Here is a 16,206-nt window from a genome sequence, read left to right as displayed (position 1 = left end):
TATTTATAATAATTATAGTACATAAATTATTATTATATTATATTATCATAGTATTATGATAGCAGTAAATTATAAATTCATCAATTTCAAATACAATTATATCATTCAATTACACGGCCAATGTAATCCATGTGTTATGGATAATATTATAATATTTATTTTCAAATATGAAACATTATTATTCAATCATACAGCCAATGATAACGGAAATATGCGTTCCATGCGTTATGGAATTATTCATAGTTACCGTCGGTGGCAGGACAGTCATTATATTCCGTGTCGGCAGTGATAAAAGTCGGGTACCAAGCTTTTCGCGTGCGAACACATGCAGCGCGAATGAAAAATAACGAGGCATGCAGCAAAAATACGCGTTAGTCACATAGCATGCGCGAAATGTTAGTTTTATGAATGGAAGATGTGTCAGAAAACAGTATCAGAAAAGCAGGAACGGTACGGAAATGAAAAATTCCCAGATTTTTCAGATTTAAGGTGTTGAATGCGACAGCATCCGGAAATAGGAAGGAATTTAGAAATTAACATTTCCGTAGTTTAAGATTGTGTTCAAAAGCGAATTCGTCATGCAGCAAGCAACCATGCAAATTATCGAGCGTAATCCATGCCAGGTGTTGGTTGGCGAGGTGAAAGAGTGGGGTTGAAAGAAAAGAAAAACAAAAAAGAAAGGCGTTTTAACTCATCACGTGTGTACAGAACGTTGGCCGGTCACGAAATAGCGATGCCACCGTGAATCGGTGAGACAACTCGTCAATCGAGATCGTCATCGATCTATTGAAAGCAATCGGTGCAGAATGAGCCATCGAAAATTTGCGGGAAGCAGACTGCTGTGATTGGCGACATACAAACATAAATATAACAAAATTAATCATTGTGAAAATTAGATGGTGTCAAAAACCAACGATCAAGCGGCATATTCACACGCAATCTGAACATTTCCTTGCAACACAATGATCAAACTTATTGTACTGTAACGATATTAAGCTTTTCACAGCCCTTAACAAAACAACTGTGGTGACTATTGGTAAATAACACATTCCCGTGAGTAAGGCTAGAGTTAATATGGCACCAGCTTAGCAAAAAGAAAAATCATAGGATATTATCGGTGAGCAAGCAAAATTGAAAGTTTAACACCGAGAAGGAATTTTGTCTCTTTGTAATGGATTAGTCAGACTTGATAAACGAATAAATATATGATTAAAAAAGATGTGTCACGTACAACTTATGGTATCGTATCGATTATTATTTTGCAATTCACGCAACTATTCCTTTCTGGTATTTACATTTGTGATACTATCCAAATTGTACGACTCAAAAGATCATTATAGTATAATTACAGTGCATATATATTATGAAGTAACAAATTTCTCCTATGAACAGTGCTGTGAATAGTACAGAATAAAATTCAGATTTTGAATAGCAAACGATTGAATTCGTCGACATTTCAACACTGATTGATGAACACCGAAAAGTTCCCCCGTGATGCAGTCAGATTGCGTGTTAATAGGCGCTAACATAACGATGAAATGTGACGAACGCAAAACAAGAAAATTGTGCATTACGTGTCTGCAATTTGTCAAAATTCCGATTTCCTATGAAGGAATCAATTGAATTACAGAGAAAAAAATTTCTGAAACAGAACCTTTCGATTATCACGATTAAATGAATCAGATAATGATAATTCAAAATCAACGTTGGATTGATGTCAAACAATCAATTTAAAAACATTCAGAATTATGGTGCGGTGGGACAGTAGGGAGATATTGAAGGTCAGAAATATTCGGGTGACTAGAACATGTGCAAACTAGTATCACTGATAAAGATAGATCTTAGATATTAATGGCTCAAAATCAAGAATCGAGTGGAAATTTATAGTAAAAGCATGGAGGACTGTTATCTTGGAATTTCTTGGCCGTTTACCATTGTTAAAATACACAATACACATACACACGTTAGTATGGTCAACAATAATTTCCAAATATAATTTCCTGACTATCCAATAAAACAACAATAAGGCCTCAGTTACCCACACCAAACAACGAATGCAGTTGGTGGACAATACCACCTATACCTGTGTACACTTTGATCTCTTCCTTTTCTTGTTCGCGGAGTTTTTGTACAAACGACCATTGCGATTCCGTCAACGGCCAGCTGTTTCTTTCAACAACGGCCTGGATCGTGTATTTGTGCGGCTGCAAAAGAAGACTTTCAAAACTGAAGTTTTCGCGGGACATATTTATTAGCTGGAGAGTTTACTCATAGGCGTCGCTTAGGTACGATATATACAGCTGGCTTTATTAGCTTTTACAAGGTCAGTAAGAATGTGTAGTGCGGAGATTTTCATCTATTTTGTGGCGGTGCTTGGGATCTATAGACAACCCTAGACGATTTTGGGGTTCTAATTTATACCTTTTTACAGCATAGTACTGAACACATTTTAGCAATTCAATATTAAAGGAGACTTGTGCTGTGCATCATATTTATAACACAGTAACTTTATCCAATGCCAATCAGTACTTGATCTAACATCTAACTAATGCTATCACATATGTGGTGAACAGATCATATTGAGAAATTTGTGTTAGCAAAATAATTATGATATAATATACCCTGCCATATAATGTGAGGCATTGGCACGGCATCAATACAGAACGGTATTTATCGGCAGACCACGACACTCACGATAGATGGCTCCACAGTGGTATCTTCTGACGCTATACTTTGAGTATCTAATCGAGCCAAGTGTCCTTTTCCCGAATCTATGGAGTCCTTGGGTCTCTGTAACATTGAGCAATAATATTAGGCTTGACAAACGACTTTGATATTCCTAAACCATTCATGAAAATTGGTCTAGCACAGTGACAAAATGACTTGATTGGAGGGCAAAAACGTACAAAAGTGTAAGAAGGGGGGATAGGGGAAAACGTTAGAACGTTCAGTCAATCGTATCGTGTACAAACAAAACTATACGACTAAATAAAACTAGTAGGAGTACTATCGAAAAGTAGGAGTACTTTGTTACTGAAGACCTCTAGCTTTTTGTTGACGATAAAGATATATCGAGCTAGTTTACTAGTCTAGCATCTCCTCTTCTTGTTAGACGAGAAAACTGTTGCCGGTGTTGGTTTCAATCGTGGCGATATCGACGGCATTGCTTCTAATTATATTCGGCGCTACAGGAGCAATTTATACCTTGCCATCTTTGCTTTTCGCAGAGCCGGACCGTTTCTTTCCGGACACTCCCTGCTTGCTGGGTTGATTTGTGAGGGCACGGGTGTCTGCTTGAGCTGAGAAAAATAAATACCCCTTTTCAGACTTGCATGTAGATTTCTAGCACAGAGGTTTTCACACATTTCTAATGTCTAGCGGACGCTATGCACTTATTTTGATAAAATTTCGCAACCGTTTAAAAACCAAAGAATACTACAGGAAAAAAACACACTAATGACAGAAAGAGCAAAAACTACCAAATACAAAAAGCTTTTAATGGGTTGATGCACACACAATTATGTCATAAATATTTGGTTTGGTTTTGGATAGTGCGACTCTCTGTCACGTACTGCATCCAGTAGGTTTCGGTAATTGTTTTTCATATTGAGCAAATTACAGACCCTGTTTAATTGCTGTACAAACCCCTGTTGGGGAGCCGGTGGTTTAACAAAATGCATGGTAACATATCATATTGGAGGTAATGCCCATAGGCGGTACAAAAACCGGACAAAATTGATTCAGGTTTGCCAGGATGGTTGTAATTTATCTCTTCCATAGGCCGACATAGTGTCGTAAAGGTTGGGAATCAAGGAGCTACCAGCTAGTTCTTAAGGAATAGCTGTATATTGTACCAGGGTAGTTACTTGATAGATGTTCTTATTCTACAATACCGGGAAACATGCCTAGAGATTTTGGCCTAAAGACCACAGAACTTCCTTATCAATCACCAAATAACGACAGGGACGAGGTGTAAAACCATTATGAAGCTGTAACTCCTGATGTCAGAATGTGCAAACGAAAACTCACAAAGTCGACTGCCAGATCTTTCTTCGGTTCGCTCATCTGTGAAGAAGCAGAACGCGGGCAGAACGCAATGTCCTTTGCCGCGACTGCTCACAATCTCTTCATTGTCGTCGAGGACCTGACAATGGCGAAGGTGTCTTATTCCGCTGAGACACAGCCAGAGTTGGTAAGTAACAAAGTACTGGTAGTATTTCGGAGTACTCTAGTAGGTTATGCCTCCTTGCACCACTTACAGAATCGGTCATGTTTCCAGATGACTTACACTTCTACTTGACAGTTTTCTAGCCAAAACTACTCACCTATAACACATTTCAATTCTGGAAGGTAGGAAGTATTTTTGGAATAAGTTTGCATCACTTTTATAGTATATTTTCGAATATTTCACCAATTGATAGTAGTACTAAGCAATTTGCCTTCAGTTTGAAAATATCCACCGCTGATTGACTGCTAAGAGTACACTATCCAATCGACCAAATCTACTTCTTGAAATTCCTTATTCCAGTACTATAATAACCTTCATTTTCTACTTCAACATAAAGTATTTATGATATGTCTTGTAAATCAATACTTTCACAGTTTTACTTCTACTGCTGCTTCAGTACCTAGGCTAGCTGCTTCGGCACCACAAGACAAGGCATGTCGGCAAGATGAAATTACATTTGTCACATTCCTCCAGGGCAGAAATGAATAAAGGCAGAAGTAATATGCAAATACCAGGTACCTGGAGCTTGACATATACATCTGGCTTTGATGTTTGAAGTTGTATTGTACTTATCAAGTCCAACCGTGTCTTTACGTGATATCTGAAAAACAGGCTTGCTGTGTAAAGTTACACATATCGCAAATGCTGACAATGAATTATATCTGCCGCAGACACATATTAATTAAGAGCAATGAAGGAGGAATGATATCTAGCATAAATACTTGGCTCGATTCGTCTTACCTGAAAATAATATTATTATCGTTCGGTAGATAATAACCGAAATTTTCCTTTATCTTGAAATGATGATTAACTTGTCCGCTGACGGGTTGTGGTAGTGCGCTTGAAGAGCCAATAAGACGGAGGCGCCATTTTATACCTTGCAAAGGCACGTCCAGCGATCTGGCCTCGCATAAGAAAGTGTACCCTTTCTGTGAAAAGAGGTGCGGTATGTTGCAACTGTGGGAGATCTAAGTATGGGTATAGAAACTATGCGACCCAATTTGTTGATACGCGATTCAATATGCTATCAAATGGAAGGGAATTAGAAGGGGAAGTAAAACAAGCAATATAAAAAACAATGCATACATCAATATGTTTTATTTTCAGGTAACAAATTAACAAAAGCAAGATGGCTAACCTTATTTTTGCGATAAACATGAGGCGCGACCTTCTGAAACACCCTCATGATCTCAACGCCATCGTCATTGTCTATGACTCTCAACGAACATGTCCGCAATGAACAATAAAGCTTCGGAACACATAAGGTATCTTCTTCGACAACAAACGTCTCCCTTGAAAAGATCAGACGCACAAAATTCATACAAAGAAATTGTCACGTAAAAACGGGCTTTCCTACCTGAACATGACAAACCAAGTGTTGGGATGTTGATCATCGCAGGTACCGGCGTAATCGGCGTAGCTGATTTTATTCCATTCATCATTGTGAAACGGATATTTCTCTATCAGGGCGTGGTCCTGCTTCAACATAGATCTGAAAAATATTGGTAATAAATTGAATACATATCCGGTATTCTTACTGACAAGTGATCAGCACTGGTTATTGCGGAATTATCCTGATTGACCCTTTGACAATCGCTAATAATTTCGCAATGGATTCGAATTGGTAACTGCTATTTGAAGTTGGATATCTACAGAGTATGGAAAGTATTCGTCACGTCAACATGGAATGATTTTGCACTGACAGGGTTTAACAGCTGGTAATATGACTCGAGCTTACATAAGAAGTATATAATTAGAATCAAGATCATAAAATAACAGTATTAATCCCTAATAAGACAGAATTAGTATACAGATATTGATTTTACACATGTTTTCCAATTATTTTAGGTAAATTTTGTCTTGGTTCTGTTCTGTGAAGATAACAAGATGCAGCATCGCGAACATTAGTCACCGTTAGACACCCAAATTAAACCAACATGCCACCTGAAATCACCCATTTTACGCCCCTACCGGATCAAACCATGTTCATGGAGAATAGTGGCAACTGTTTTTGGTGTTATTATTATTTGTTTTGGTTAGGGAAATTTCAGTTCAGTACAAGGATCACGGTTATGTCACAGAAACCAATAACAGAAATTATAACATGAAAAGTGATTGCCAGTGATAATATTACACACAAATTAATACAGCCACTGAAATAGGAAATATCTCTTAAGGCAATGACAAGATACCGTAATGGTGGACCGTCCGGCTTTTCGAACTGTAGGTAGTGGGTTCAATCCAAGGTCAGGTCTGACCTAAGACCTGATTAGTAAAATTGGTATCCATGACTTCCCCCTTGCTTAGAGGGGTGGTGCAAGACCTAGAAAGCCTTAAAAGTCTATATCTGCAGCCTCCTTGTCCCGCGGCATATGATCATCATGTATTCATAATATGCATATGCACAGATCGTGTGTATGTATATCATGAGTCGGTGTATATGTCGCAAAAACAGCAAGGACAAAAACATACACTGGCCTATTGCTATTCCTAACAGGACTCACCTCAGTAACTTGAATCCAATACTTTCCATATTTGGCTGGATCAATTGCCACGCGTTGTTCAAGATATCTCGCGAAGTCGTGTGTTCGATGGTGTCTTTCTTTGTGATTGCCCGTCTAATTTTCCTCGCCATCGCACCCCGCCAGCACCTCTGAATTCTGTGTATTGCCTTCAACTCATCTGGCGACGGGGTCTTAGTCACCCAACTGTCGTGGATGTCAGACGTTTCTGTGAGCGACATGCGAAATCAAAATTTTACTCACAGCATACATTACCGTATAATCCCACGGATGGTCAGAAATGAAGTACTACTTTTTTGTTGTACTCAGTTAGGCTTTGCTTACTTGTAGTACTCACTCAAGTCCATTTACTTTGGTAACTACGTTTATTGTTGAAAATTGCACTTATCTATAGAGTCATTAGTTGCTTATCTGTAGTCACAAAGTTGCATCCTGTAATTTTGCAAATAGTCGCCAACGATTAACTGCAAAATGTATGTTGTAACTCAATCAAATCTACTTTTGACATCAATTATTTGAATACTTTCCAGGTGTTTTATTTGACAATTCTTGGCAATAACTACTATTACTTGTATTCGAGTAGGAACACTAATTACTTTGACCACCTCTGCGTGATCCCCATACCTTTAGGCTCGACTAAGATTGCCTGAGGCGAAAGGTCGAAGGTGAAAGATCGTAAAGCGAACGCCAGGGCTGGAGCTCGGTGTTCGGCCATGACCTGCGTCATAGTCTCGTAGAAAGCTTTGCGCCAAATCTGAAATCAGAATGGAGAATTCTTAAATTGCTGCCGGAAGAGATTTTAAATGTATTTTGTCTGTTTTATTTTGTCCGTTGACTATAAGATTACCGTAGTCTATTTTCCAAGGCAAGAATTAAAATAATATGGGAACCAAGTCATTTCGCAACACAAGTACTCAGCCAGTAGGGAATAGCATGTTATCTACTCAAAGTGATAGTTTTGATAATATTTAAAACATCTTAAAAACCCGCATTCCACCATAATGTATTCGTCACCTCATAGTGGTCGATCAGTTCTTTCTTGTCGTTGGCCTGATATGGCATGTGGGCTTTGTGTAGGTCTCTGCGGGCTGCGTTCCACGCATTTACGTCTCCTAGAGCCTCGATGCATTTGCCGATGCCTTGTATTATGTTCGTTGCCGCGTCGACAAACCGGCGACTCTCCTAAGGAATCGAAAAGGTGACGTTTGGTATGCGGTTGGCACTTGTTTCTGATTGGCATCAGGGCATTAACTGAAGTTCAATTCGGATCTAGTAATAGTTAAATATCCTGTGATTAACACGATTATCTTATCGTTCAAGAAAATGTACAGAACACACTTGCAACAATACAGGTGTGGATATCACGTTAACACAGTGCAGTATCGGCACATGTAAAGTAACAAACAATATTTCACAGATTATTGTCCCTGAGGAGAGTCAGCTACAAATGGTTCCCTTTTCTTTCAAATATGAATGCATTGTTCAATTGCATGTTCAAGTTCTGTTCCTCGAAAGAGTCTCTTGTTGGATTGATTAAAGCCAGCAACGCCAAGATAAGTCAGGAAGGAGTTGCTATATCTTGTGTCGATGTAAATACCATCAAGCGCCACAAAATTTATACTTTAGATATAGGCCTACCGAGTTAACTTATCTCCTCAGCATTTTCACAAAATTATGACAATTACTGTAACGGATCTTCTGTCTGATCTTACATCGATTAGCAGACGCACTCTTTATAAGAAGCGGGCTTTAATAAAGTGACGGGATGTGACACACGTGCAACTACATACTTCGACAAGAGGCTTCATGACATCTTCTTCTTCGCCGTAAACAAAATTCACGGAGGAACAGAGAGTAAGACTGTATCCGAGCGGGGTATCGAAGAAGAAACGCAAAACGTGCCGACCGGCGGGTAGAGTCAAGCACGCCGCTCTTGTACCTGGAAATTTACATAGGTTCGGATGCCGATTGAATAGGCGTACTCGATTTGTAATAGTCAGAAAGTATTCTGGAATAGAGTGATTTAAAAATTCAAAGCCGAGGGCCACAAAAAGATAACAATGTGACATCACGAGCCTATTGCGAAATCTGAGAATAGAAAAGTGCAAATTTTAAGTAGTCGAAAAACATGAGTTACCACGTGCACGTGCAAGTAGTACTACAGAGTACAGAGTACTCCAGAAGTGTAGAAATACTTTTTCACCGGCCACCTTAGAAGGACAAGGAATTGACGTCAACGCGGATCAATCTTTGAGTTATGACTAGGGCGATTTTTTTGGACATGTCAAAAAAAATCAAAATTTTGTCACAATTGTAGCGTTAGGTCAAAAAATTGTCAAATTTGTTGAAAAAGTCAAAATATTTTTGCAACTTACATTTGTTTGTATTGTAGATGTTTACACTGTTGGTGAACTCATCATTTGACATTTTATAGCTTGTAGCCTACCGTTGTAGACGGCCCATTGTCGGCTCATGGTGAATCATAAACGGTCAAATGAAATAGGTTGACATGGTGTTATGCTCAACGTACAGCAATATCCTTCAACTGAAGCAAGACTGCGTGGGTATTGGTTCTTATATCAAGAAGCACATGTTGAAAAATTGTGATGTAGAGAACATTGACAGAATGAAGCAACACGGTGTGTCACCAGCAGTGTACGCACAACTTGAGTGTTGCCAGCTAACAACTGCTGCTGTTGAACGTTCTTTCTCCATTCGTGGCAAGCTACTTAGTAAGGACAGACACTTTCTACCCAAGAATGTAGGAAAATATCTTTCGTTGTTGTACTGCAACAAATTTTAATCATTTCCACCATAATACGTGATGTATTTACTGAAATTCGTCATAGGTTCAGATTTCGTTAAATACAGCTTTTTCATGTAAAAATTTGTCAGTTTTCAAGTCAAAAAAGTTTTTTTTCAGGCCGAACTACTTCGTAAGGACAGACAGTTCCAACCAGAAATGAAGATAAATAGTAGGCCTACAATTCAAACATTATGTGCGAAAACACCTAATTTACACACATGAGGTCAAAATTTGGTCAAAATTCAGTATTTTAAGGTCAAAAAATGTCAAAATCCCGATTTTTTAGGTCAAAATTTTCCGTTTTTTAAGTAAAAAAATCGCTCTATGACATAACCGAACTGTTATTCGTAGTTTAGGATGGGATCTCGGGACTTTTCACTACCAGGATTGCCACTAAAAAAACTGTTCACACTGATTACAATCCATAGAAATGACGGCAGTTACATCCGATATTTTTATCCCCGACTTGTAGTTGACAAATATAAAAAATGAAAAGTAAAGCGACTACAGTAACGCATACCTGTTGTTCGAATTCGTAAATTCGGCTGTCCGACTACAAGGCTCTTCCACGAATACGGTTCCGCAATAAGAAGACCACTGGTGAGTGAGGAAGTCCCTGTGTCTTTGACGCTCACGACTGGAAAACGAAAGACAGTTAGCCGATGGGTTACGATTCAATTCCTGATACATACCTTCAGAAGCCCCGGTGACAGACTCCTTGTCTGACATTTTCTTATCCCGGTCTGTTTCGCTGCCGCTCCATCTCGGCAACACAGAGAAGGATACCACGATTTCCGACGGCTCAATGTTGTCGATGAATAGATATTTTGGCCCGCGTTCATCCTGGATGGAAAAAATGAATCGATTGTCATTTTGAAAATATACCAGAGAGTGGGTTGATACACCGCAGTTCTCATTGATAAATTACCATATTATAATATTAAATGCTAATCCGAATTAGCCAACTGATATATGTCATTTCATTTTCATCGCTTATCCTTTTCATGTTATCTTTTGTTACTTTTTTCAGTGTGCATGCCTCTCATTTACATGCTTTTAGATCAAGGTGGGTTTTTGATTGAAAAAATACGACAATTCTTTTCGAATCATTCCTATCTTTTCATTTTTGCAAATTTGTAGTGTTTGAAATGATAAAATTATTATTAAACGGAAAGTGAATTGAGCTGAGCTGAACATTATTCACAGAAGATTCACAATTAAAAACATCATAATAAATTTTAGCAGTTTAGGAGTTTCGTTGGATATTGTGAAATCATATCACTCAAAGTCAAGACCTGCGAGTAAAGTTGTAGAACAGCAACATATCACTGAACTATACGGATCATCAGTTAGGAGTGTAATATCAATGGTGATCTTGCTATAAGTAGAGGAAAGACTCAATATTTACCTCTTTAGGCCCGCTTGGTTTCAGATTCGTGCTCGAGCTCGAATGGTTGATATTAGCGGAACCCTTTTTACTGGAAGAACCTCCTCCGCTGGGCACTCCAGAAATCATAGAATGTTTGATCTCGGTAGTAGACAGATTGCACGCGTACGTGGCGGGCTTGTGAAATACGACCAGGGTCCTGTCGTAGAATGGAATGTAGGAAATAGATGTCGCCTCAAGACGAGACGAAATACTTACTGAAAAGATTTGCAAAAGTCTTCGAAATCCATCCATTGTGTTTTTTGGACTGCCACAAAGCTTGATTCGTCAACCTATAACAAAAAATTAAGGAAATTCAAATTTATAAACGATAATTTTCCAAGTCTATGGATAATAGAAAAGTTGCAGCTAGAAAGCAAGTCCTTTTTTAACAGAATGTCCGAACAATAAGGATCGGCATAAGCAGGGGTACAAAACAATGCAACACAATCAACGATTCTATTATTTTCATCAGCTCAAGAAACAAAATGAACGTTGCGATGCGGTACACAAGAACTAAGAGAGCCGCTGATAATGAAATAAGAAATCTGTATTTATATCAGCGAAAAACGTGTATCTTACCGCAGAAGGCTTCATTACTTCATTCGGGACCTCGTTTGTGACAGAAGGTGCGGCTTCCGTTTGGCCCGGGTCGTTTTGGCCAATCTGACTTTTTGAAGTCTCCCTTTCTTGGTCTGCGTCTAAGCATACCGGAATTGTGAATTGGCGAAAACAGCATTTAAGAGCAATGATGGCCGTTAAAAGAATGATGCAACATTGTTTTAGATCAAATTAGATCAGATTTGCAACCGAATATTCACCGGGTGAATCGCTGATCCAAGTCTAGCATATTTATATTAGCCCACGTATAAACTGATGAATTCACCATTGCCCTTGTTCAATTCAAGATATATACTAGCACATCCCGCTGTAATTTAGCTTTTGTCGAAGGAAAAATTATACTGTCTAATGAGATGTATTAACGATGTTATTTTCGACAAGCACATGAACCAAAGGTACAGTCAAAGTTTCAACCTGGTGCCTTCCCATTGGAGAGTATACGTTGAGCTCTGTAAACGCCATCTTCTTTCGGTCTAGGATAGAAAAAACATTGCACATTAAACTGATTTCGACTTTGAAACCAAATACCGGGACAGAATTTCAACTTACGGCTCCAACTTCACGTCGGTGTCTTCCTCGATGCCTTTCAAAGTAGTACCCGTCGACGGCCTCGACGCTTTCGGCGCGATCGGCGACGTTCGCGACTTCACGAAATTCGGATCCAAAGGCAACGGGCTGATGCGGTGATTAATAAAGGCGGAGCCGATTTCGAGCCACTGATCAGGCTTCTGGGGTCGCGAATGAGCTGAGAAAAATTGGTATTCTGGATCAAAAATAGGATGATCTGTATTTCGATAACGGGTTCGCATGTGCATTTATGATCAGGAATGAATACAAGAAAACGCATCGCTCTATCAAATATGCTGGACCTCCAGTGTGGAACAGCATCTCGCCGGCTATCCGACAGTCGTCGAGCATGTCCACATTCAAATTGAAATACAAGTAATTACTACTGAATCAATACTAATCAGCCCTCAATATTACCGGACCACAACCTGACATATCGACCTCGCCTTATGACACATGCAGCGGTCATTTTTGTCGCTTCCTCTTTAGTTATCCTTTTCTTAAATCAAGTGCGCATGCCTCTCATTTACATGCTGTAGGCCAACGTGGGTGTCTGATTAAAAGACTACTCCAACTGGTTTCAGCACCCTCTTATCTTTTCCTTATATCGCAATCATGTGGTGCATTGATTTGATAAAAAAATTTAATAAAGTGATGATGATGATGCATCTTGGACTTTATTGACAAGTGGCTGTTGACAGTTCAAATTAATTTCGTTTCATTAATAATGCTCCAGGTGTGGTTTGCACATTTAATATGTTAATACAGCCCGCTAGACTATTCCAGATTATGGTAAGAATCTCATTGAGAATTTGTTGCGCCAGCTCATTATTACATGTGGACAAATTCCAGTCAAATTCTTTTACTCGGGCTGATAAAGAAAGAAAAGAGCAAGAAATAGCTTCTAAAAGGACCGACGAAGAAAGATTAACACCGAAGAAGACTGTGACGTCGGGCACTAGGCCAAGGTGGATGCTAGTCTAAGAGACCCCAACTGGTCGATAGACATCCCATATCTGTTCACTACTTCGCATTGTGTGTCTCGTATATCGCATTGTACATTGTGTGTGTCTCTTGGGCAGATCAAAATATAATGAATATTAAAACGATTATTGGCGATTATTTAAAAGACAAGATAAGCAAGCCAAAGTCGCATTCAAAACCGAATGGCGAATTGTGACGCAAGAATGACAAATACAGACAAATATTAACGTTACAAAGCGAGAGAAACCCCACAGCAACATGAGCACCAATTTGCGGTACGGTAACCCACATTCGTAAGTTATAAACCGCCAGCGTAAACAACATCAACGATTCGACACCAATACAACTGGAAATTGCAGAGATTTCGGTATAGGTTATCCCAATTCTCAGTGACACACGGTATACTAGTCAGCGCTTGAGATTATCGCCCTACGATCTGACATATCGACCTTGCCCACCAACACAGACCATTTCATTTTCGCCACTTGTCATTTTACGTTATCTTTTGTTGCTTTTCATCAGTGTACATGGCTCTTCTTTAAATATTCTGGGCCAAAGTGGGGGTTTGATTGATAGACTTTACCAAGTAGTTTTGAAACGATGAAATTATAAATAAAATCGGATACCGAATACTGAGAAAATCAAAATCCACAACAGGCCATCACTGTTTCATCTAAGCTGTGCGCGTGCGCAATTGCGCAGTGCTGACACGGTCTGAAAATCTAAGCTGCAGCCAGAAAGCCGAAGTGATGACCTTTTTATTTAGTCAACACCACGGAATTAACTAGAAAAGTGGGTAATTCGCCAGTCAAATCAAAGTGATGACCATTTGTTTTTAGTCGTTACGCACTGTTGTCCAAGGGACCGCGTAGTGACTAGGTGAGCGCGCGCAGACTCGTGAAAAATTAGAAGGGAACATTGCTGGCCATCATAAATTCTCTAAAATTCAAGAATTGCGAGTGGCGTTCGCACAGAATCACTCATTTCTACAACTCACAATTCGGTAAGTCTGAAACGATCTTTTTCGGATTCCTTGGCCTAATCTTCTTCCAATCCGGAATCTTTTCCGGTGGCGGAGGAGGCTTCAGCGGCTTGTCCCGAGTTTTAGTAAGCAGAACCGGGTGCGGATGAAGCTGAGACAGCCCGACCTTCCTTAAATTTTCGCTTGCGTCCGCCTGCAAAGAACCGTCCACTGTAAGTGACCAGTTTCACATAGCACCGTTAGATTTTTAGTTCATTTAGTTTGAAATTTTATACGAGTTCAAAACACCACATGATTGTGATAGAATGAAAAGATTGGAAGGTGTCCAGACGATTAGGTGAAATGTTTTAAATCAGATACGCACCAACTCTTTACGGACGGATAGTCGAGCAGGAGATTCCTCCGGAAGGCTGAACGTGGCAAACACCACTGTTTCCGGATGCTTTTCCAGCTTGTCTGCATCGTGTTCAGCGCTGGATTCTTTGTGGTAAGAGAGATAACATTAAACAGCCGTCTTATCGTAACCGCCCTTTGGTGGGAGCTTTTCAATAGACTTCGCCTGGCTTGAGTGTTTTTCTGACCTTTTTATTGTGGTGTGCAGTTGTGACGTTTGGAAATTTTCAAACAGAAGAATGAACGGCGGTTATCAGTTACAAAGTACGTCCTTTCAAACTACTTCCTGACGTGGTTATGATTTGAGACTATCTTCTACTTCCACACAACAGTTTTCAGTTTTTTAGGCCTAGCATACTTTCTTTTGACTTCTTGGAAATCACTGCTTCTACTTTTACTTTGCGTAGAAATTTATATTACTTCTACTTCTCGCCGACGATGACTGCTTTGACAATGTCTGCAAATCAATTGGCCATGTGAACCAACGTGTGTGGCACATCTGAACTTGGTTTATATGTTTTTACAGTAGAATACTTTATCGTGTAGCATCGAGATGAAACGGAACTTTCTTCAAGAATCAGTAGCGAACTCCAGGTACTACATCCAATATATCCTTTAATTTCCGATGTTTGGACACGGACAATCACATATTTACATCTTTATATTGTCTTCATTATTCTATACCTATTCTTTTAGTTGATACCGATGTAGTATAAGCGTTTCTATGCTTCGGTAAAATACTATTCAATGGTTCTTTAGGCTTCAAGATACACACAACTACCCAATCGTAGCTTTTAGCATACGAATAGTGTAGCTTCAACGTTTGGTTTACCATACGCACAATATATGTAGATACAATGAATAATGAAATGAAATCTGGTCTGGGAATGAAATTTAGAGACCAGTGCAATTTTTCAGGTGAACCATACCCATACCTTTCAGGTAACGATAATTATTTAAATATTTTCAAAATGCTTATGCTGCAGTTTGCCGCACAGCGTCATCAATATACACAGGGACAGACAACGACAAACTATTTTGATGATTCCATCAAATCACAGTGGAAGATGATGCAACACAACACGGAATAGAATTAGTGCACAGCATTCTCTGCGCAAAACATAAATGCAAGACACTCAACAGTGCACACCACTACAATGTAGATTTGTGTTTCTCAAGTGGCTTTATAAAAGAATCTCACACCAACCTTCCATAAACAGAAATTTCATGGCGATAAATTCCAAAATAAATTACTACCCCGATCAGTAAAACTGTAAGTAATAAATTTGGGACATCCACCACTATCTTCCAATATGTGCTTGGGAAAGGAAAGGCCCAATCATGTTCACTATTACGACATTGCTACGATTTAGTTTAATCAACAGGGAAAGAAACGACAGGATTATAAATGTATAGCAAAATGTTTTCATGCATGTTTTATCATGACATATCATTGAAAGATGTCCTTAGTGCGATTACCATAACATGCAAAACCGCAACATATGATGACAGTGTTAAGGGTGAGTCTGTTAAGAATTGTCTTCAAAATTGAATGAACTTACATAGCACGAAGGTATCAATTGGAAGTATCCATAGGGTGTTTTATTTGAGGGTGTGAGACATCATTTTAATTGCAGTAAATAAGGATTCGGGTACTTGAACTGGTTAATTACCCAG

The 16,206-nt window shown here is 39.1% G+C and overlaps 1 protein-coding gene across 16 annotated transcripts in view; it reads right to left on the bottom strand.

Moving 5' to 3' along the window:
* LOC145439677 (androglobin-like) overlaps positions 1 to 16,206 on the bottom strand; it is a 45,765-nt gene that overhangs the window by 5,610 nt on the left and 23,949 nt on the right. For 13 of the 16 annotated variants that reach the window (XM_080317203.1, XM_080317202.1, XM_080317211.1 and 10 more), the window contains 21 exons: positions 14,501 to 14,616; positions 14,152 to 14,329; positions 12,153 to 12,348; positions 12,018 to 12,076; positions 11,565 to 11,683; positions 11,202 to 11,275; positions 10,965 to 11,142; positions 10,249 to 10,399; positions 10,077 to 10,193; positions 8,541 to 8,689; positions 7,765 to 7,932; positions 7,375 to 7,504; positions 6,733 to 6,958; positions 5,586 to 5,720; positions 5,367 to 5,520; positions 4,970 to 5,157; positions 4,748 to 4,829; positions 4,030 to 4,144; positions 3,205 to 3,299; positions 2,695 to 2,790; positions 2,084 to 2,204 (listed from right to left, as the gene is read on the bottom strand). In XM_080317203.1, coding sequence (XP_080173329.1) covers positions 2,084 to 2,204; positions 2,695 to 2,790; positions 3,205 to 3,299; positions 4,030 to 4,144; positions 4,748 to 4,829; positions 4,970 to 5,157; positions 5,367 to 5,520; positions 5,586 to 5,720; positions 6,733 to 6,958; positions 7,375 to 7,504; positions 7,765 to 7,932; positions 8,541 to 8,689; positions 10,077 to 10,193; positions 10,249 to 10,399; positions 10,965 to 11,142; positions 11,202 to 11,275; positions 11,565 to 11,683; positions 12,018 to 12,076; positions 12,153 to 12,348; positions 14,152 to 14,329; positions 14,501 to 14,616 — 2,847 coding nt within the window. Of the gene's footprint in view, positions 1 to 247; positions 308 to 1,574; positions 1,605 to 2,083; positions 2,205 to 2,694; positions 2,791 to 3,204; positions 3,300 to 4,029; positions 4,145 to 4,747; positions 4,830 to 4,969; positions 5,158 to 5,366; positions 5,521 to 5,585; positions 5,721 to 6,732; positions 6,959 to 7,374; positions 7,505 to 7,764; positions 7,933 to 8,540; positions 8,690 to 10,076; positions 10,194 to 10,248; positions 10,400 to 10,964; positions 11,143 to 11,201; positions 11,276 to 11,564; positions 11,684 to 12,017; positions 12,077 to 12,152; positions 12,349 to 14,151; positions 14,330 to 14,500; positions 14,617 to 16,206 lie in introns of all 16 variants that reach the window. The other 3 variants (XM_080317208.1, XM_080317217.1, XM_080317209.1) reach the window with 2 other exon arrangements.

Source organism: Botryllus schlosseri, chromosome 5 (assembly GCF_051294905.1).
Source record: "Botryllus schlosseri isolate E-star chromosome 5, Bs_hap1, whole genome shotgun sequence".
Taxonomy (NCBI): Eukaryota; Metazoa; Chordata; class Ascidiacea; order Stolidobranchia; family Styelidae; genus Botryllus; species Botryllus schlosseri.
The sequence above is the reverse complement of the archived record's forward strand: the minus strand, read 5'-3'. Positions and strand labels throughout refer to the sequence as shown.